The sequence below is a fragment of the Panthera tigris genome, chromosome B1, assembly GCF_018350195.1.
Source record: "Panthera tigris isolate Pti1 chromosome B1, P.tigris_Pti1_mat1.1, whole genome shotgun sequence".
NCBI classification, from domain to species: domain Eukaryota; kingdom Metazoa; phylum Chordata; class Mammalia; order Carnivora; family Felidae; genus Panthera; species Panthera tigris.
The window spans coordinates 172,685,667-172,706,597 of NC_056663.1; the positions used below are offsets into that span (position 1 = coordinate 172,685,667).

A 20,931-nucleotide genomic window follows, 5' to 3' on the forward strand; every position below is an offset into this window, starting at 1 on the left:
GGTGATTTAATGGACTCATGTACAACTCGAGAGTGAAATAGAAAAGACAGCTTTCCTAAAAGCCTGGTTCTCAGAGTATGGTCTATATAACTCAGTGAACCAATGTCTTCCAAATAATCAATGCGTGATGTTATACAATCATACATTCTTAAAACATTCATTAAAGTACAGGACAGACCAATGGATTTTAAAATAACAAAGTACAAAACTGCTCTGATACAGTTTCAGATATCATATTGCATCTAACCTTTAAGAAATTACCACTTGTCAAGTTTTGGTATAGTAGTAAAACACACGGGGGCGCCTGGGTGGGTGGCTCAGTCGGTTTAGTGTCCGTCTTCCGTTCAGGTCATGATCTCATGGTTTGTGGGTTCGAGCCCCGCATCAGGCTCTGTGCTGACAGCTCAGAGCCTGCAGCCTGCTTCGGATTGTGTCTCCCTCTCTCTCTGTCCCTCCTCCGCTCACACTCTCTCTTTCTCTCTCCCCCCAAAATAATAGAACATTAAAAACATATATATCCACAATTTTCTAAGAAGGGTATAAAATGTTTTTCCATTTTCCTACCATATATCTGCATGAGGACAAATTTTCTTTATATACTCAACCAAAACAACATATCACAACAGAATGAATGGAGAAGCAGCTGAGAATCCAGTAGTTTGTCTATTAATCCACACAAAAAAGATTTGGGGGGAAAAAAAGAAGTAAAACTATGTCACTCTTATCATTAAATATTTTTGGAAACCATATAGTTTTCACAAAAATATTATTTTTATTAAGTTTATTTATTTTGAGAGACAGAGGGATAGAGAGAGCAGAGGAGGGGCAGAAAGAGAAAGAGAATCCCAAGCAGGCTCTGTACTATTAGCACTGAGCCCGGTGTGGGCCTGAACCCACAAAGCCACAAGATCATGACCTAAACCAAAACCAAGAGCCAGATGCTTAACCGACTGAGCCACCCAGGTACCCCACAAAATTATTATTTATGCTAACACACAAGGGGCTTATTACTTTTTACGAAATTAGTTCCTTTATAATTTCTCAGTTTTAATTTCTAACACAGTAGTTACTAATAGAAACCACATTCATCCTCTTTGGGATCTTCAATAATTTTTTAAGACTGAAAAGGGGTCCTCCTATCAAAAAGTTGGACATGCTACCCTAACGCATTTTGATCGCAGAAGCATTTCTCTGTGGAACACGTTGATTATATTCTTATATTCATTCTAATATGTATTCATATATATTCATCTTGTGTTCTAAAAATGTTTCCTTTATATGCCTCTTCTCCCTAGACACACTTCAGCAAGCTAATTTATATGCTCTCAAAGGGTTTTCTCTCAAATAGTAGCTTTGTGCTTATGACCCTGGCAGTAAATGCACATATCTCTCCCCTGGCAGGCACAACCGAAAGTGATCTCGTCTGTTTAGAAGAGGCCTTGATCTCAAGAATTATTTCACCGAGCAAATGTTACCAAAAATCACGAGAAACGATGACATAGGTTAACGTGATCCTACAGCAGATAATCCTCTACTATGAGATTCAGTGCCAGAGGTGTCCCAAGAACATAAAAGCTATCAGGCCAGATGGAGAATCAGGGCTAATCTCGCTTGCCATTCAGTTTCCCACAAAAGCGGATCGCTGATTGAGGTACCTCTGGTACAAATTACCCTTTCACAAAAGGAACAGGGTGACAGCAGTCTATTACTCTGAGTACTGGCAATCTGTGTTTGGAAAAATGGGAATGCAAGCCAAAAATAACTCAAGAACTAATTCATATTTCTACCATGGCTTTTCAGAACACGGAGTCAGGCCAGTTGTCTACTTTCAGCAAGACTGGAAGCTCCAATTACGGAATTTAGTTCTAAATCTCTTCTTCCCGTCAGGTACCTGAATGACTGGCCAGAAGCCTGTTCTCAGATGGCTGTAAAAAAATTGGGAAAGAGTCAAAAGTGTGAAGTGCTGAACAACTCCTCCATGAGAAAACTCTCCCCAAGGAAATTCAGCCCTTATATAGAACTGGCTTGGGGTACAGGCTGTTCAGTCCTTCAATTTACATTCTGGAGTCTGCCCAAATAATAGGAAGCATTAAGTTTATTTATCCCATTTTTAAAGTATCTAGTTTATAAAAATGTTGCTCATGGATGACCAGGATCTTGGGAACTGAAGACACTCATCTCGGTCTCCTTTTTCCCGTTACCTAAGACTTGAAGTGAAATGAGCATATAAACTGCTTCTGGTAAAACTTTCTTCAATGAAAATTTTTTACGGCCGTGAGGGCTAAGGTCCTCTTCTAGCTCATTTGGTCCCCCCAGCAATTCGATGAGATAGACACAATAATTATCCCCATTTTACAGATGAGAAAACAGGCTTGGTGTTGCCTATGGTCACCGAATTTATAAGTGGCAGATGGGACTGGAATTTGGTCCCCTCTGAACCTCTGTACTGGAATGCTGTCCTGTCTACCTGAAGTGCGTGGACAATAACATGAAATGATTTATTAACAAGGAGATATCCAATTCTGTGGGTAAAATAGCGGATTTAAGCTACAAATTAGCCTTTATTGACAAAGACCTTCATTACGTGCCGGCATGTTAGGTTCCGTTCTGTCACCCACCATGACCCGTGCACCGGCCACATGGTATTTACCAATCGCTCCTTCTGCCTTCCTTCCAAACTAGACTAATACCCTCTTGCATGGTCCCTGGAGCAGCACTCACCGAATGAATGAGTGAAAGAACCAAGGTGTGAACAAACAAAAGTGAATCTCTACAAATCTACTTAGTCACCAAGAATATTAATTTCTAAAGGAAGTTTCTACACTCTGGAGGGTGTGCAGAAACCCCCCCCCCACCCAAATGCAAGACAAACAAAAGAAACCACACACAAAACAGAACAAAACAAAACAAAACAAAACCCAGTAGGGTGCAGGGAGAAAAACATTAGCATTTCTATTTCTATTTCCTGACATTTAGCACATGACTGACACCGGCCGGCCTCCTCATTCGGTGTGGGTGGCAGACAGCCACACAGGGATGCAAGGCCTGCCATGGACACTCCCCAGCTCACGGGGTTAGTCAGCACTGGGGTCCTCACCTGTTTGCTTTCCATAGGCTATACCCAAGTGCAGCTCATATGGGCCCAACTGAGAAAGCGGCCGTAGGGATTAGATTTTCAATTTTACCTAAACTGACCCTCACGAAAAGGACAAGTGACTTTAAGTGAGTCCTGCACAGGGCCACAAGACCTAACGACAGCACAAGCTCCAATACGCAGGAAGGTTACAGACCTGACGATATTGTTACCATTTCTCATAGGACATTTTTCTCAGCCACGTTGCGAGATATAACAATAACCAGTTGACCAGCTGCCATAAAGTTGGCAACACACACACACAAAACCTGAAAGTAGCAAAACTTGGATTCATATCCACTATTCTTGTCAATGGTCTTTGCCTAAGTGAACGTTAGGACACCTTGGGAACGTTAGGATACCATTTGCCATTAGTGATACCTTGGGAAATTGGCTAATATATCCTTACACAGTTTCTTTTTTTTTTTTTTAATTAACTTATTTATTTCTGAGAGAGCAAGAGAGAGCGAGCGAGAGAGAGCGCTTGGGGGAGGGGCAGAGAGAGGGGGTAGAGAGAGAATCCTCAGCAGGCTCTGTGCTGTCGGTGCGGAGCCTGATGCAGGGCTCAAACTCACGAACCATGAGATCATGACCTGAGCCGAAATCAAGAGTCAGACACCTAACCGATGAGTTACCCAGGTGCCCCTACAGCTTCTAAATAAATATATTTTTATTAACAGGGTCAACGATGTGGAGCTCACTGATCTAGAATTTGCTACTCAAACTGCAATCTGCAAAGAAGCAGCATCAGCATCACCTGGCAGCTTGTTAGAAATGCAGTCTTACGGTCAGTCCATCCCAGACCTCCTGGACCTAACTTTGCATTTTAACAAGGTCCCAGGCGATTCATGTGCACATTTCTGTTTGAGAAGCACTGCTTTAGAGCACATACCTTAAATGATCTGAAGCCCAACATTTCAGCTCTTATTTATAAGTTGAGACCGAGTTCTCTGTTGAATTTTTGAACTCGTAAATGTATAATTCCTAATATCTGTTATCAAATGTTCTTTAAAACCGCAAAAGAAATGATCCCCACAAACGAAAAACCCGATGAAATAATCTATGTATAACCACCGCGTTATCGTGTTTATCCCAGTCTATGTAAAGTAAGTGTCCTGATCCCCAAACGATGAAAACCCATCTAGCGACCCCTTCATCGTTTTCACCCCCACTTCCACTTACTTTTGTTTGATCGTCGGCCTTGAACACGTAGCAGATACTCTGCTGGCTGCCTGCATTGTCCTTAATCAGACAAGCAAAGTAACTTGGATCGTGGCTGTTGTGGATCAGTTTGTGAACATGCTGGGGCTTACACTCGAAGATGCTGGAACAGATCAGTGGATCCCACTGTTGACTTCTGCCCGGCTCGGGTTCACATCTCAATCCGGAGGGTGAAACACAAAGCCGGACCTGCTTGGTACCAGGCTCCTTTTTGGAGGACTGCCCGCTGAGCCTGCGCACCTCGGCCACGACCCACGGCAGCATCGGCATGGTGGTCAGAGCGTGCACAGGCAAGGAGCCGACCAGCTGCAGGCCGAAGTCCACTGAGGCCTCGTTAGGAAACAGATGTCTCCTCGCCGTGAATGTTATTGGTTCCATTTTGGGAAAGGTCTGGAAGCTCAGCAAAACGTTGCCACTGTTTTCTACTTTAGAACGAGCAATCTACTTTATGTGCTTCTGAGGCAGAATCCTGCGGGAGAAAAATAGAGGCATTAGAATTTAATGAAATCACAGCAATAGCTACTTTCAGAGAGTTATTATTTCAGAAGAACTTAAAAGCCCGAAACCCAAACGCAGGCAGAAACGGATATTAGTACGAACAATCTGCTTTGCCTAGAAAGAGGTGCCCTGAAATTGTGCTTCATATAGAATCTGAGAAGGCCATAACTGTCACACTCAATACGGGTTACAAAGAGCCCACCGGGAAACTTCTGTGAAACGAAAACCTCATAGAGCCAGCAGAAGCAAGCAGGACAGAAAGCAATACAGTCCTGCTCAGATACTTTTAAACCCTGTTCTAGCAACATATATTTCAAGGAATTTTTTTAAAGTAATCTCTATGCCCAATGTGGGGCTCGAACTCAAGCCCCCGAGATCAAGAGTCACATGCTCTATGGACTGAGCCAGCCAGGGGTCCCTAAAAGGAATTTTTTAAAGATAATCAAATTCAGTAGTGGTGATTCTACCCCCAAAAAAAGTAATCTGGAGAGAAAAAATATCAGCTAACCATTATCATAGTCTACTGAACCAGACCAGTTTTCAACAACTGACCTTTTCAATTATGATACCGCGTAAGTTTTAAAGGGCTTTCCCTGACATAGTCCAGAGGTTCTGAACAAGAATTCAAATTCCATTAACATGTAATTGGTGCCAGTTATGCTCCAAATATCGCCATAAATCTTTTGTTTCATTTAATTCATGTATTATAAGCCATCATGTGCACACTCTCCTCATCAATAGAAGATGCTGTTTCCAGGGGCGCCTGGGTGGCTCAGTCGATTAAGCCTCTGACTTCGACTCAGGTCATGATCTCAGCGTTTGTGGATTCAAGCCCCTCGTCGGGCTCTGTGCTGATAGCTCAGAGCCTGGAACCTGCTTCGGATTCTGTGTCTCCCTCTCTCTCTGCCCCTCCCCCACCTCTCAAAAATAAAGTAAAACATAAAAAAAATTTAAAAAAAAGAAGATGCTGTTTCCAGGAGACCCAAAGTCTCTCACCTGCTTCCCCCCCACCCCCCTACAGGTGATTTTCAATGCATTCGATGTATGCTAACGCCTTCCTGTTCCACTGGTAACAAAATCCTTCTGTACAGAGCTGATTTGTCTACAGGATCTCAATTGTCATCCTTCCTCATCCGCTCGCTGGATCTTCTTCTCTCATGTTCTCCCTGAGCACCTACACACTGCACCTATCTGATTCACCATTGCTGTCCCCAGTGCCTGGCAGTGTCTGACTCAGAATAGAGGCTCAGTAACATTATAAACAAGTGAATGAAGTCTCCTCCATCTAAAAAAAACCAACAACAACAACAAAAAACCCACAAAAAACATTTTCCCTTGACCTCAAACCTCCAGCCCCAACTCCTCCTTCCCTACACAACTTTCTTCACAGTAAAGTCTACACCTACTGTCTCCACTTCCTACTGCCCATCTATAATCTGGATTTTGACCAGATGTACTGCCTGTGCATTGAAATTACTCCCATTAAGGTCACCCGTGTCCTTTGGCTGTGAAATCCAAAGGGGCCAAAATAGTCCTTAAGTGTCTTGTCCTTTCTGATAAATTTCTCATTGGGGACCACTCCTTCCTGCTTGAAACCCTTCTGTTTCTCATCTTACTTCTCTGGTTGCTTCCTTTCAGGTTCCTTGATGGCTTTTTCCCCATTTGACTCCATCCCCTCTCCTCATTCCACCCGCTTTCTTTGGACAGTCTTACCTAATGGCTTGGTGTCCACAACCACATTCTAATATTCCTGCTGCTGCTAACAGCTTACTTTTGCAACCCAGGCACATTGCAGGGGTGATCTCATTCTGTCTTTACAACAACTTTCATCTCCAACCTTAGTCTCAGTTACAGACTACTAGTATTGCCGCCGTTACGGCCTGGGTCACTGAGACCTGGAGAGCTCGAGGTGCTCATCACAGGTGGGTGTGGGAGAGTTTGCTCCTGATTCTCCACCCATCCCCTTGAATGCTACACAAGAACATCATCTATCACATATGCATTGATGAGCCCCGTGCGTTTGTCTCCCATTGAACCTCCTTCCTGAGATCCAGATGAGGGCAGGCCATTCAATATTCCTATCTGAATAGCCGAGAGGCCCCTCAACCACAATTTATTATTTTTAAACTGACTCAGTCTCACCTCCCCCCTTCCCAGAACTTCTCTTCCTTCCCATAAACTCTGTCTCTGTAAACAGTATTGCTATTTCACTGGCCAAGCCAAAGGCCAAGGGGTCACTGCTACAGACTGAATGCTGAAATTGTAATCCCCAATGTGATAGTATTTGGAAGTCAGGCCTTTGAGAGGTGATTTGGTCATGAGGCTGAAGCCCTTATAAATGGGATTGGTGCCCTCATAGAGACTCAGAGTGCTCCCTTGCCCCCTTCCACCATGTGAGGAGATAAGAGAAAAGACAGCTATGTATGAGCTAAGAATATTCAATATTCAAATGCTAAACCTTTCCTGACATAGAACTAAAGTCTATTCTTTTAACTCTATCTCTTTCTATGTGATATATATGCATATACAATGATTGCACTTTTGTAATAGTATTTGAACACAGTTTGGAGCTAGTTTTTTATGTTAAATGTTCAAAAGTTCAGAAATAAACTCATACTTTAGAGCTCTAACATAGTTCATGGAAACGTATTCCCTTATCTCTTCTCTTTTAAAGTAAACCTTCTGTTGATGAAAACAGACTTGAAGTCCATATAACCCCATAAATGTTTTCTCTCTCTCTTCTTTTTTCTCTCTCTCACCTGGTGAGAGATTAAATGTCTGGCTCGACTTCACTCTTGTAACTGAATCTGGTTCAAGTTCTAACTGTTGACAGCCGCTAATCCCAAGACATGTTTAAAGAAGTACTAGAATTATTACAAAGGAGAGACCTGAGATCTATCAATTAGTGTAGATGAGGCAATTCTTAATATGGTGGCAACAATATACAAAATTATGTTTAGTTTTCTCGTAGGGCAATATACACCTAGTGTAAAAAATGTACACAATGTAGTCATTCCAAACATTTAGTAAATAATCAGTCATCAAATTAGTTCTGCCAAGTCATTGACAAAACTATTTGAATGTTTAAAGTCTTCATTGTTGAACCAGCTATGGCACATTCTTAGTTTCCCTGTAAAACATAGATTGGTCCTTAATACCATTTGTAAACTATCACATAATAAGTTCTACCCCAGGGAGCGCTGGCTGGCTCAGCTGGAAGAGCATGGAACCCTTGATCTCAGGCTCATGAGTTCGAACCCCACATTGGGTGTAGAGATTGCTTACATAAATAAAACTTTAAAAAAATAAGTTCTACCCCAGAGATGACGATAATTATTTATAATCAATTCAAATTCTGCTGACAGAAGATTCATGATAACTTAGACTAGGTGAGTAATTGCACTTCTTTTTAATAAAAAGTTCCATGAAACAGATGAACTATTCAAATTATATTAATCATGTTTTAAACCATATCAGTCCACATCATTTGCATGCCATGTGACTGTAATTCCCAGATAGAACCAGCTATTCTAAGAGGGCTCTCTTGTGCATCTCATTGTGCATCGTACCCTCAGTAAGAAATACTATGATCTGTTACTCCAGGGGACTTCTAGTTACGTTTTTGTTCGTAGATTCATATGTAAAAGCTCTATCCCTGACAGAGACCATGTGTATTCTACACCACTCCTACCTACCACAGTCCATAAACATGGTGGGCACCCCAAACACAAAGATACTCTTTTATTAGAACAGTTGTGATAATCTTCTTAGTGAGTCCTAGATCAAATATCCTACATCAAACATCCCATGCACTTAGTATTATAAAATCTGAGAGCTAGGAATGTCCTTTTAAGCTCTTTTAAGCTCTTATATTTGAACTGAGGAAACTTGGTTCTGGAGAAGTTAAGTGGTTTGTCCAAGTTGGGTGACAGAATTAGGACAATCCGATCACTGACTGCCATCCAAGTACTGCAAAGAACCTCAGTTTCCTCATGAAAATGCTTTCAAGCGTGAAGTTGTGAAAGCAAGTCACTTAACCTCTGAGTCTCAAATTTATTCTTGTAAGAGAATGGAACAAGATCATCCTCAAGTTGTCTTCTATCTCTAAAATCTGGTAAATCTAATTCTCACAATGTATAATACCAAATGTCCCGACATTGTGTGGGGATAGAAAGCTGCTTCATCTTCCTGTCAAGAATACAAATGTGGGGGAGGTACATGAAGAAAGAATAGGGTTTATTGATCAAGAAGCGAGCAAAGAGATGGTGGGAGTGAGCAAGTCGCCATTGGGAACGCTCTCTTTTCCCAGCCCCTTTCCACGCCCTCCCAGCAAACCACGGGGGGTATGAGGGGGAACTTTCCAGAAGCTAGCAATGCCACCGCCACTGCAGACTCAGCCCCTACCTTCTCAGTGTGCTGGTGGGAGGGGAGGAGGGTGAAGGAGAGGGATAGAGGGAGAGATGTTGAAGCTTCTAGCTCCAAGCCAGGTTAGGAACCAACCAAGACTGGGTAGCTGTCGGAGACTCCTAGGATGGGCAGAGTCCCAGATAGCTATTCGTTTCCCCTTACAAATCAGTTGTTTAGTTTTTCTGTTCTTCACCCCAGATAGAGTGGGAACACGGCTGAACAGAATTATTCTGCTACCCAAATACTCTAATCTCATGCAGTAAGATCACTGTGGCGTGGCTCCACTATTTGTCCCCGAATCCCGCCCAATCAGAGCAGTGTGCTGCTACCTAGGAATTGCCCTTGGGCTCCAAAGATCTTTTGCGCGGTAGGCTATTTTTCACACAGAGCCATCACACAGAGCTCCTGGAGCTGGCGGATCCAACCTTTTCATCACCAAGGCTGCTCCAGCCCCGGTATGCACCTTTCTAAATTGACACGTAAAGTACTGATGTTTTGAATGACTTCCTTCCTACATGAATCAGAGCCAATTTAAGACTAGACTAGTCCTTTAGAATGCCATGGCCACTTCTTGTATTCTCTGCTACTGTACGGAGGATGAAGGGGTGAGCGTGGGGGTCCCAGCAGCCTTCAGGGATTATGCATACACTTCCCTCCGGCATGGCTGCTTTAACTTATTCTCCCAATAATAATAATAATAATTGTTAACACATAATAGCACTTACTGTGTGACTGTTAACTGATTTAGCTCTTACAACAACCCCAGACAATAAAGACGATTAGTATCATATGTAAATAAGGAGTCTAATGGACTTTTACCATTATCACCTCCAACTTAAAGACAAGAGATGAGACAGAAATTGCTGGCACAGAGAAATAAGGTCACTTGCCCATCATACTAGCAACAAGTGGCAGAACCAAGTTTTGAACCCAGATCCTTCCACTCCAGACTTTGTGCTTGCTCTTAACCACTTTGCTAGAGGAATACTTACTGACCAACCACCTCTTCTGGGACATTACATATACGATCTTCTGTATTCATACAACTCTGAGAAGTATGTTTTATCATCCCCATTTTCTATAAAGGTCCCCTGGCTAGTGGTGAAGGTAGGATTTGTCTTATGCCCAAATATCTGTTCTTTGTGATATAAACATCTCTAGAAGGGAATAACTCTAAAATATCTCTCTATCTAAATTTTGCTTGGTCTCATTAACCCAAATGTAATGTCAAAATTATACCTTATAATATAGGTATTATATACATAAGGTATCATATAATAGTAAGTATAATATAACAATATATTATATAAGGTATGATATAATAATAGCAATAAGTAATATGCATTGTGTGCTCACCATGTATCTGGCACTGTTCTAAGAACTTTACATGTATAAATTCATTAAGTTTGACAACAATCTCGTAAGTACTTACCTTCTTTGGAAGCTTAGATTTACTGATCATAAATAATGTATTGTTAAATAAGTAGACTCTCTTTTTTCAAGATATTATTTTTGTAAGATATTATTTTTAAGTAATCTCTACGCCCAACATGGGGCTCAAACTCACAACCCCAAGATCAAGAGTCACATGCTCTTCTGACCGAGTCAGCTAGGTGTCCCAGTACACTCTCTTTTTAAGAGAAAAATACTTCTGCCTGTCACAAAGGAAACAGGCATACTCAAAATTAAATTCCCCTTTATTGGTGCTAAAACGTATTTCCTACATTCTGCACAGCTTTACTGAAACCCAAGTGTCATGATTTTTCATATGGCCCAAATATGACAAATTCTTTTCTAAACATTCAAAACCTGAAAACCAACACTTGCCCTTAAAATCTAAGAACCCATCAAATGGAAATCTCAGCTTGAAAATGTCAAAAATTGTGAAAATAGAAACCTTCGTGTCTCTAAAAAAATCTTTTTAACCAGACGTGGGGAATGTGGGGTTGGAAAAGAAAAAATGAAGATAAAAGTTAGCAAAGGCAACGGTAAGGCACCAGTTCTGCTCTGAAAACCTAAATCCTCTGCCATCACCAGGGGGCTACAAACCCAACACTGCTTATCCCCCAAGTGGACTCCCTGTCACTTTAACGAACAGACTCTGATCCTCCAAATTTTAATGTTCAACAAAAGAAAAAGGCTGGAAAACATGTCACATGTTGGGACTAACGTGGCCATTATACTTAAGAAGTGCAGCCCAGCAAACAGGGAAAAGGGTAAAGCAAACCATGCCAACACATAAGCAGACTTAGGTCATCTGGGGAGTGTAAAGAACAGAGGCTGGGGAACTTCGAGACATGCCGCCATGAAAAGAGGAAAAGGGGCCTGAGGGAGTTGTCATTTTGACAAGATAAAATTAAAGGCGTATTCAAAGACAGAATCCTCTCAAGCAGGCATCCCTACTCCTGGCGCCATAATGATTGGACAAGCTGGTGTGAATGGGGGGCTTGGCGCAGCACTGCTTACCCATGGTACGTCCTAGAAGGTCCTAGAAGATCTGGCAGAAAGGAGGCGCCCACCCACACCTGGCTCCAACGGGATGTATTTGAGTGTGAGGCAGCCTTTCTGGTCGAGGCTGCCTTTTCGGGAAATGGAGGACAAAGACTGTCTGTCGACAGGTGGATAATCAGGGAGAAGAGGCAAGCTGAGTTTCCTCAGAGTCACTCACTCCTTCCTCATAGCCTCCCGTACTGTGACAAACAATGTCATGGGGAGAAAAGTCATCCCAATACTGACACAACTGCACCCAATCAGAAATGCTATCATGGTGAAAGGGAAATCCCCAGAGCTCTCAGTGGGAAAGACAGTGGTAGACTATGGCAGGAGTCCCATCTGCAAAACTTTAATTCGACGTTAATAAAACTTATAACACACCAACGAATTTCCCCCCATTTTACTGGTTTGCAAATGCCTGGACAGATCAATATAAAGACATTTATTTTAATTATCACCTGATGATTTTATTTACTGATGTGAGCCACACTTAGTCCCTTTTACATCTCCTTGCACTCAATTAATAGTCTCAGGATACTCCTCTTGTGTTCACTTTGGAAAATATCCCCTAAACATTTCACATGCACCCTTTAATTCACAACTGTGTCCACAATCCAGGAGCTCATATTATGCCAATGGTTACTTACAGATAAATCTCAGGAGAAAGCCCTTTTTATGGTCTAATTTCACTGTAACTTGGTAAAAGAAAGAAAGAAAGAAAGAAAGAAAGAAAGAAAGAAAGAAAGAAAGAAAGAAAAGAAAGAAAAGAAAGAAAGAAAGAAAGAAAAGAAAGAAAAGAAAGAAAGAAAGAAAGAAAGAAAAGAAAGGAAAGAAAGAAAGAAAGAAAAAAAGAAAGAGAAACAGGGAGATTCAAGACTGTGATAAGCATTCCATTTCAAACAGTTGTTACAACACCTGTTTGCAAAGCAGTCAATCCTTTTTTATACAAACTGTTTCATGCAATGTTCTTATTCCTTCAGACAATCTTCAGGATTCTCAGGAAAGAGCTGATCATGAGGAACACCTCCGCCCCAACCAAGAGAAGGCATCACAAGTCTAGCTGCTTCGGGGATCCCTAACCCAACTGAGTAATAGAACATGAAGAGCCCGGAAACACAGGAGAGTCATTTAGCAAGGTGGATACCCAGGCTCTTAACCACAGGTCTCCAGTCAGTCTTCCACCCTCTGCCCCTCCCACCCAGAGCAGGCTCTGAAAACATAACAAAACCCAGGGGTGGCTATGCTTCAACTCTTACCAACTGCATCAAAACTGGGAAGGGAATGAGAGTCTGCTTTCCAGAGGAAGGGGTTTCTGTCAAGATCCCTGCAGTTCAGCTTAAGTGCAGTGCCAAGAGTTTTGAAGTCTGGATTTGTAGAGATAACGGAGTTTCCTGGCGTGAGCCATTTAAACCAGTTCATCCCAAAATGCTCTTTTAAAGTCTGAGTATACTAATAAGTGCAATCATCCAACCATCTAAAAGGAAGAATGAGACATCTACACACATCCATTAATGTAAAGCACTCTGAAAATTAAACTGTTCGGTGGGAGGAACAATCACCACTTTCAATTTCTTTTCCTTTTTAAGCCACTTTCAGAGAATAACATATTTTAAATAAAATAACAACAACAGGTAAAGCCACCTCTAGGTGGATTTCAAAGAAAACAATCTCTTAAAACAACAACAGTGTGTGCTAAAGTTTGAGGAGCCTCATAATCACAGACCCATCAGGAAGCTGCTAGAAACAATTAAGCAGGGTTTCAAAATGACTGGTACAGGATGTGCCCATAGAAAGAAATGTTGTGCGCTCCGGTGGAGCTGCCAAAGTTACTACTGCAAAGTACCCTGAACTTTTAAAGGATGATATGGGGTCACTTTGACCACTCTCCTCCTAATCCTGTCACCCTACAAACACAACAGCCCCAGAGATATTTGGCGGGAGGGGGTGGATACCGAGCCAGCAGGAGTGAAAGGAGGCAGGAGGAAGGTGCCCGTGGGAGCTCCTGGGTGGTTATGAACTTCAGGGTTTCACTTTCGTCCAAGTAGGGGGCGAGGAGGTGGCAATGAACCCCACCCACCCCGGAAGCCCCCGGTGCGGCGAGCACGGCAAGAACGCCCTTGGGCCGCTGAATTCCAGCTTCGCCGGCCGGGGAGCTCAGGCTTTGGGTGCGGGGGGAGGGGGGCGAGATGCCGCGGGCGGTGCGGGAGACCCAGAAAGCACCTACCTGTGCCGCGGCGCGCTCAGAGCCCGGGGCCCCTCCGGGGCGCGCAGGTGCTCGGGGGCGGCTTGGGGCCGGCCTGCGCGGGCGGGGCGCCCATCGTGCCGGGCCGGCTGCGCTTTTCCCCCGCGGGGGGCCGGCCGGGGTCCCCTCCGCTCGGCTCCCGCCTCTTCTTCACCGAGCTGAGGACCCGGCGGGTCCCGCGGCGGCCGCAGCAACAGGCACCGTGGCGCGGGGGCTGCGCCGGCGGCGGCGGCAGCGGCGGCGGCAGAGGAGGAGGAGGGGGAGGTGTCTGCGCGCGGCTCGCGTTTCCTCCTCCCCGGGCTGGGCGAGCGAGGGGGAGGCGAGGGGAGGGCAGAAGCCGGGATCTCCCAACTCGGTCCCCAGGGACCTGAGAGGGGTACGCGGTGCTCCCTCCCTCCCCTCTGCGCCTTGTGACTCTTCGCGAGCGGCGCGGCCGGGACAGGCGAGTCCCACGCGGGCAACAGCTGCTGCAGTGCGGGTCCGCCGCGGCCTCCCTCCTCTCCGTGCCTCTCCCCCGCGGGACGGCCCATCCTCAGCCCGCCAGTCCGGAGGGTGGGGGGCGGGGGTGTCGGGGCGCCGCCCCAGCCAGCCCCGACGCAGGGTCCTGGCCCGCCGTCCGCCTGGGCTCCGGGGACTCGGGGCCCCGCGCGTGATGAAGGCCCTCGCGGCGGGATGTGCGGTCGCACACCCTGTCCTCGGCAGCCTATTTATAGCAGGTGGTGCTGCCCGCCGCTCGCGTCCCGCTGCGCTCTCAGCAGGTGGCACCGCCAGCCCGCCCTTCGCTGCCCCGCGCTAGCGTCGCCTCATCTGCACCCTCGCTTTCGCCTCGCGAAATGGACACAGTGAAAACCGTGCGGAGCACAGGAGGGCGGCCAAGCCACCTGGCCCTTCTCCCCATCACCCCTTCTTCCTGTCCCAGGGTTGCACACAAAGGCAAGGAGTGAACCGAGGCAGGGCCATTCTGTGGGGCGCTGGCAGGCGAGACAGGAAAATCAGCGGCTCAGGGAAACAGTGAAGGCTGAAGTGTCGTCCCCCAATGAAACCCCAGTCAGCCCCATTTCTGAACTGCGCGGGTGACGCAGCCGCGCGATCCGGCGCCTCTTCCCTCCCGCCGGTCCAGCGCGCGCAAGCACGCGCGCACACACGCGCGCACACACACACACACACACACACACTCACTCACACACCCCTCGCCTCGCCTCTCCTCCCCTCTCTGCACTTGCCCTAGAGTGGGATTCGGGGAAGTTCCCAGCGGCCTCGGGGTGGAAAGAGAGACCCGGGAGATGGAAGAGGGGGGCGGGGGCGGGGGCGGGGAGTGGTCTCCCAGGATGAGGGGATGGCAGGGCGCAGGGAACCGGCAAACCTGCCAAATTCCTGTCTCAGCAGGTAAATCGGGGCAGTTTCACCGGGGGGGGGGGGGTGGGGGGGGGGGGAGAGGATCTGAGGGAAGTAGGGACGTGACATCAACCCCAGCGACAAGTGATCAGGAAAGGGAGAGCGGGAAGAGAGTGGGACGCGGTGGGTAAGGCAGCCGCTGAAGGGGGCGGCGGTGGAGAAGCCAGGCGGCCTCTTGCTGGATTGTTTGGGCTCAGTGTAGCTGGAGGCCGACTTTAGGGTAGTGGCTGAGAGTTTGGGCTGCAGGGTTGGACTTAAACCCCAATCCCGATTCCACCACTGGGGTGGCTTAGGCAAGCTGCTGGACCTCTATTCTCCATTCTCTTACCTGTGTAATGGGACAGATACACGCTTTGTAGGACCACTGTGAAGATAAAGTGGGAAAGTGCATGTGAAATGCTTAGCACGCTGGTGCGAATGTAGACCTCAACTACTGGCCATCTATACCGTGGCTCCGGAGACAAATAGAAATCCAAGGTTCTCGCCTGGTCCCCAACCCGAGCCATAAACTCTTGAAGCCTTTTCGATTAGAACCCTGGGATTCCTTGATCCCATTCCTCTGAATGCTCCCATTCAGGGAAGGTATATTTAAGTGGGACACAAAAGTTTTATCCACGGCTTGATTTAAAATTCTTGTAAGAGTGGTAGCAGTTATTTGTAGAGGGGCCAGGCTACTTGGGACACTGTGGTAGGCACTTTGCATATGTTGTCTCTGATCCTAACAAATATTCTGCTGTATAGAGATTATTAAATCCTACTTGACTAAGGAGGAAACTAAGAGGTTAATGCCTCATGGTAGCGACAGAGCTAGTAGGTACTGGAACCTCCCAAGATCCAAAGCCACTTGTAACACACTTTCTCTCCTGCCACCGTGTACCTCTCTTGTAGCACTCAGTTCATTCTTTGTTATAGCACAGTTATTTGTGTACTTAGCCTCAATTTTTTTTTTAAGAGTAGTGAAGAGTACATACAGGCTTTAATACTTTGATGATTAGAACATTTATTGGGTTGTGGAAATTATTCTTCATTAGGTTACAAGACGAGGTAAACCAGTTAAGCCATATTGTTGTCTCGTGGATCACACCATGATTATTTCACATCTTTATCTCCAATGCCCTGTACAGTCTCATTCCCTCTCTGCAGCAGCCTTCTGAAGACACCTACCTCCAGAGTGCTGCGATGTCAAGACAGGTACACTCTCATCCATTTCACTGACACCCCCAAACTGCCTTTCACACATATCCTGCCAGACGATGGTTGAAACAATGACCTAACAGCCATGCCTGCCAGCCACTGCCCCTGGGAGGTGGGGTCAGGCCAAGACTGGGCACTGCACACAGAACATCCTGGATGCTAGAACCCACTCCCATCCTGCCACTCCACTCCCTTTTCCCTTCCTCACTAGCCCTTTTCACCCCTACTCCATCCACACCCCAGGTCTAGAGTGCAGGAAAACTTAGTCCACATGGGGTGCTCATCAGGCCACCAAGGTAGAAAGTGAAGGGGTGCGGGGAGCAGGGGGGTACCTAGACCCAAGTCTCTCATATTATTGAGGCATGGAGGGGAAACCTTCCTTCCCCCCACCCCACTGCTGAAATCTAGCACATTGCAGCTCAGAGTTACAACTTAGTGGCAAATTACCATTTGCCCTGACCCCAACCTGGGTTAGGGAAGGGCCATGGCCTTGTGAGAAGCAGTGATTTCTGTATCACTTTTCCAATTTCCAGGGCCATTTGGTGCCCTTGAAATGATAATGAGGAATTTTATACTTTTAGCTTCCTGGATACAGAACCTCCTTATATTATGTGATTAAGGATTTTCAATTTTGTTTTTTTTTTTTCTGTAAAGCCTTGTCTCAGAGAATGGGGATAGCCTGCCATCAACCTCATTTGCACTCATTTCTAGCAGATCTGGAGAAATAGTTGAAGGGACTTTGGAACTGATGGTGACACCTGGGATAGCAGAATGAAGACTGTCAAACAGGGAAGGGACATCCATGTTGTCCCAGTTAGAGCGGAAAGGCAAGAGCTAACCACCCAGCTTGTACTTGCCAAGTGCAAGGAGCTCCTTGCCCTTGGTGTGCAGTTGCACAACTCCCAGCAGGGCAGGTACAACACCATGCCTGAAGCTGGGGCCACAGGGCCTTGGTGACAGCGACAGAGAGCTCTCTGGCTGCCCAGGAAGGTGTTCTGTTGATAGTGAAGTCACCAGCAACAACACTAAGCAGGGAGTGGGGCTAAACATGGCTGTGACTTTGTTCCAGGCCCTTAATTTTCTTGACTGATGTGACCCAGGAACAGGAGTATAGAGCTCCCCCCATGTGGGGCATTTACTGGCCTTTTGGCTCAGTGAGTGAAAACCCTGACGGGAAGGCATCAACATCACGGCTGCCACCATTCCTTCTGTGACAACCTCCACTAGCTCCTGAAATCCTGCCAGGAATCATTCTTGTGGGGCATCCCCTATAGATACTTCCTAATTTAGTCGTTTGCAGCATATTTAATTGTTCGTGGTCAAAGGCCAGGAACATTAACATCAACTTTAAGATGGCTGCGAGCTCTAGACAATGAGCTGTTAATGCCATTAAATCAAGTGGGAAGCCCAGGGGCTGAGAGAAAAAGCAGAGGTCACGTTACTTTTAAAAAGGTAAGGGAACCATATACAAATCTAGAATGAAAAACTCTTTGGTTAATGTAGAAAAGAGAACTTTAATAAAATTACTCATTATTATTAAATCTATCAGTTGTTTAAATCTTCATAGTTGTTAGGAACCCAAAGGATTATTGCTATGATAAGTTTTCACCTAATTTCCAAATATGCATAATAAGGCTAAGCGTTCTTCATCAGTGGGCCTATTTCCAAAACTGGCACCCATAAAGGCAAGAAATTAAGATTATACTGGATAGAAAAAACCCTAGGACAGTAAGGTGGTTCACTGAGTATGCTTGCTTCCAGAAATTGGGGGTGACTTTCTGGAGCCTGAGGTGGAGAAGGTCTCTGAGGCAAGTCCAAGGTCGGTGGAAAAGGGTGCAAGATGGAGAAGCAGCATCTAAAACACGGAAAGAGGCAGCAGCAACCCTGGGGCATCTCCCAAATCCTGCCAACCCGGGCGTAACTATTAGCATGTAAACAATACATTAAGTCATTAGCTTTAAGAAATATTCCTCATTGAGGAGAAAATGGATTGAAGTTAAATCAGAGAGCACATTACATTGTCTAGCCTACAATACTAGAGCCTTGTGATTGCTTTTTTCTGAAAGGCACAGGGATGATAAAAACACACGATAGTAAAAAATAAAATAAAATGAGCAGACAACCAGTGTGGATCTCGGAATTTCAGAAATTTAAACAAACAAAAATTGCACTGCATGGCAGACTTGTGCTTACAGTGGATGAGACAACATAAATCTATGTGGAGTCAGAGCAAAGTGAACTGTATAGAGTAGGTTTCTGCGAAATGTCCAATTTCCTTTTATGGACAAAGCAGATAAAACTCTGGGCACTGGTTCCATTTCCTTTTTCAGCTTCCTCTTCTGTTTGTTAAATCATTACTTTCTTTACGCAAGCAGTGGTTCCATGCAGCTCTCTGACAATATCCAGCCTTTACTTGGGGTCCCCACTGCTCACCTGAGCTGGTTTTGTGGGTCTGGGTGTCAAGCACCAAGTTAAGCAAGTGTCAGATAACATATGTCACCTTTTGTTATGACATCTGATGTTGTCTAAAGTCAGTGAGCATTTCTTTGTATAAATTGTAAGAGTTATGGATTTCGGGGATTTTACCCAGACCCGAGTGGGTAAAATGACCAAGCTTCCAGCACGGCAAGATCCCCACTTGAGCTAATCCCAAATGCCATTATGACATGGCTGGGACACAATGTGTAATCTCACCCAGGAAATGCAGTAGCTGGCTAACTGGTCTCCCTGCTTTTGTCCTTGCCACCCTGCAGTCTATTTTTAAAACAGCAGCCAAATGAATCTGCTAAAATATTAGTTGGGCCATGTCACTGCTCTACTTTAGAACCCTCCCATGGCTTCCCATGTTTCCCAGAGTAAAAGTCAGTCATTGTAATGGTGTATAAAGCCCTAGGGGACCCTCCCACTCCCCTCCCCCCCACCCCCTCCCCACCACCTCTGTACTTCATTGCCTGCTACCAGCTTTGGGTCACTCTGGACACATTGATCTTGTGGCTCCTCATACGTGCCAAGAATATGCTTGCCCCAGGGCCTTTGATTCACTATCTTCTCTGCCAGGTGTGTTCTTTCACAGATATCTACATTAGACCTACTTAGTTTACCTTCTTAAGTCTTTTTTTTTTAAATAGTATCTTCTCCATGTGGCCTTCTCTGGCCAAGTTTTTGAAAATAGAAACCACTGCTACCCCCCCCCCCCCCCCACTTCTTATCCCTCTTCCTGATCTGTATTTTTCCATAGCATTTATTGCCCTGGAATATGTTACTTGTGTATCTTTTTTGGCTGTTACTTATGTATCTTATCTGTCGTGGTTCCCCACCCCCCAAACCCATGAGGGCAGAGAATTTTTTCTGCTTTGCTCACTGCTATATCTCCAATGCACAGAATAGAATCTAGCATGTAGTGGACATTCAATAAATAGGTGCTGAATGAATGAATGAATATAATTTGTAACACATGACATTTGTGATTCATTGAGTTCCACATAATACTTCCCTTAGATTAGAAACTTTCAGGGAGGGGAAAGGGGAAAAAAAAGTTACAGAGAGGGAGGGAGGCAAACCATAAGAGACTCTTAAGGACTGAGAACAAACTAAGGGTTGATGGGGGGTGGGTGATGGGCATGGAGGAGGGCACTTGTTGGGATGAACACTGGGTGTTGTATGGAAACCAATTTGACAATAAATTATATTTTTTAAAAAAAGAAAGAAACTTTCAAGGTTTCCCTCTATTTACTCCTTTGTGCCCTCATCCAGTTTCTCAACTGTCCTAAGAGTTCAGTCCTCCCCTCCAGGTGAGCTGAATGGTAAAGCACATTGTTTAACCACGTTTCACTATCAACATAGGATCTGATTTCCAGATATGCTGTAAAAGGGTTGTAAAACCATGGAACAACTGGGAATTCAATGTTTGTCAAAAGTTTGGTTAAGAAAAACACCATTTGGTGAATTGTCTGAAAGATACACCGTCTGATTGGCCCTCTAGAATCTGAATCCATTCAAATCAGTTTCTATATCAGGTCAATCCAAGCGAAGAGCAGTTTGCCTGGACTGTATCAAAAAAAATTCCTTTCGTTGAATTGCATTTTCACATCCATTTGCCCATATCAAGGGAATACATTTTATAAAAATGCCCTATTCAGTCTGAGGATATTAATACCTAACACAATGTCTTTTTTTTCCAACGTTTTTTTTGTTGTTGTTGTTGTTGTTTTTATTTTTTTTTATTTTTGGGACAGAGAGAGACAGAGCATGAACGGGGGAGGGGCAGAGAGAGAGGGAGACACAGAATCGGAAACAGGCTCCAGGCTCCGAGCCATCAGCCCAGAGCCTGACGCGGGGCTCGAACTCA

The 20,931-nt window shown here is 45.1% G+C and overlaps 1 protein-coding gene and 1 long non-coding RNA gene across 7 annotated transcripts in view; one reads left to right on the forward strand and one right to left on the reverse strand.

Moving 5' to 3' along the window:
* LOC122238080 overlaps nucleotides 1-3,004 on the forward strand; it is a 62,145-nt gene extending 59,141 nt beyond the window's left edge. For all 3 annotated transcript variants that reach the window (XR_006217050.1, XR_006217049.1, XR_006217051.1), the window contains exon 3: nucleotides 1,402-3,004. This is a non-coding gene — a long non-coding RNA (uncharacterized LOC122238080). The remainder of the gene's footprint in view (nucleotides 1-1,401) is intronic.
* The window catches only part of TBC1D1 (TBC1 domain family member 1), a 215,232-nt gene extending 210,485 nt beyond the window's left edge, over nucleotides 1-4,747 (reverse strand). For all 4 annotated transcript variants that reach the window (XM_042984763.1, XM_007098858.3, XM_007098857.3 and 1 more), the window contains exon 1: nucleotides 4,316-4,747. In XM_042984763.1, the coding sequence (XP_042840697.1) occupies nucleotides 4,316-4,732 (417 nt within the window). In that variant the 5' untranslated portion in view covers nucleotides 4,733-4,747. The remainder of the gene's footprint in view (nucleotides 1-4,315) is intronic.
* Between the last annotated feature and the right edge of the window lie 16,184 nt (nucleotides 4,748-20,931).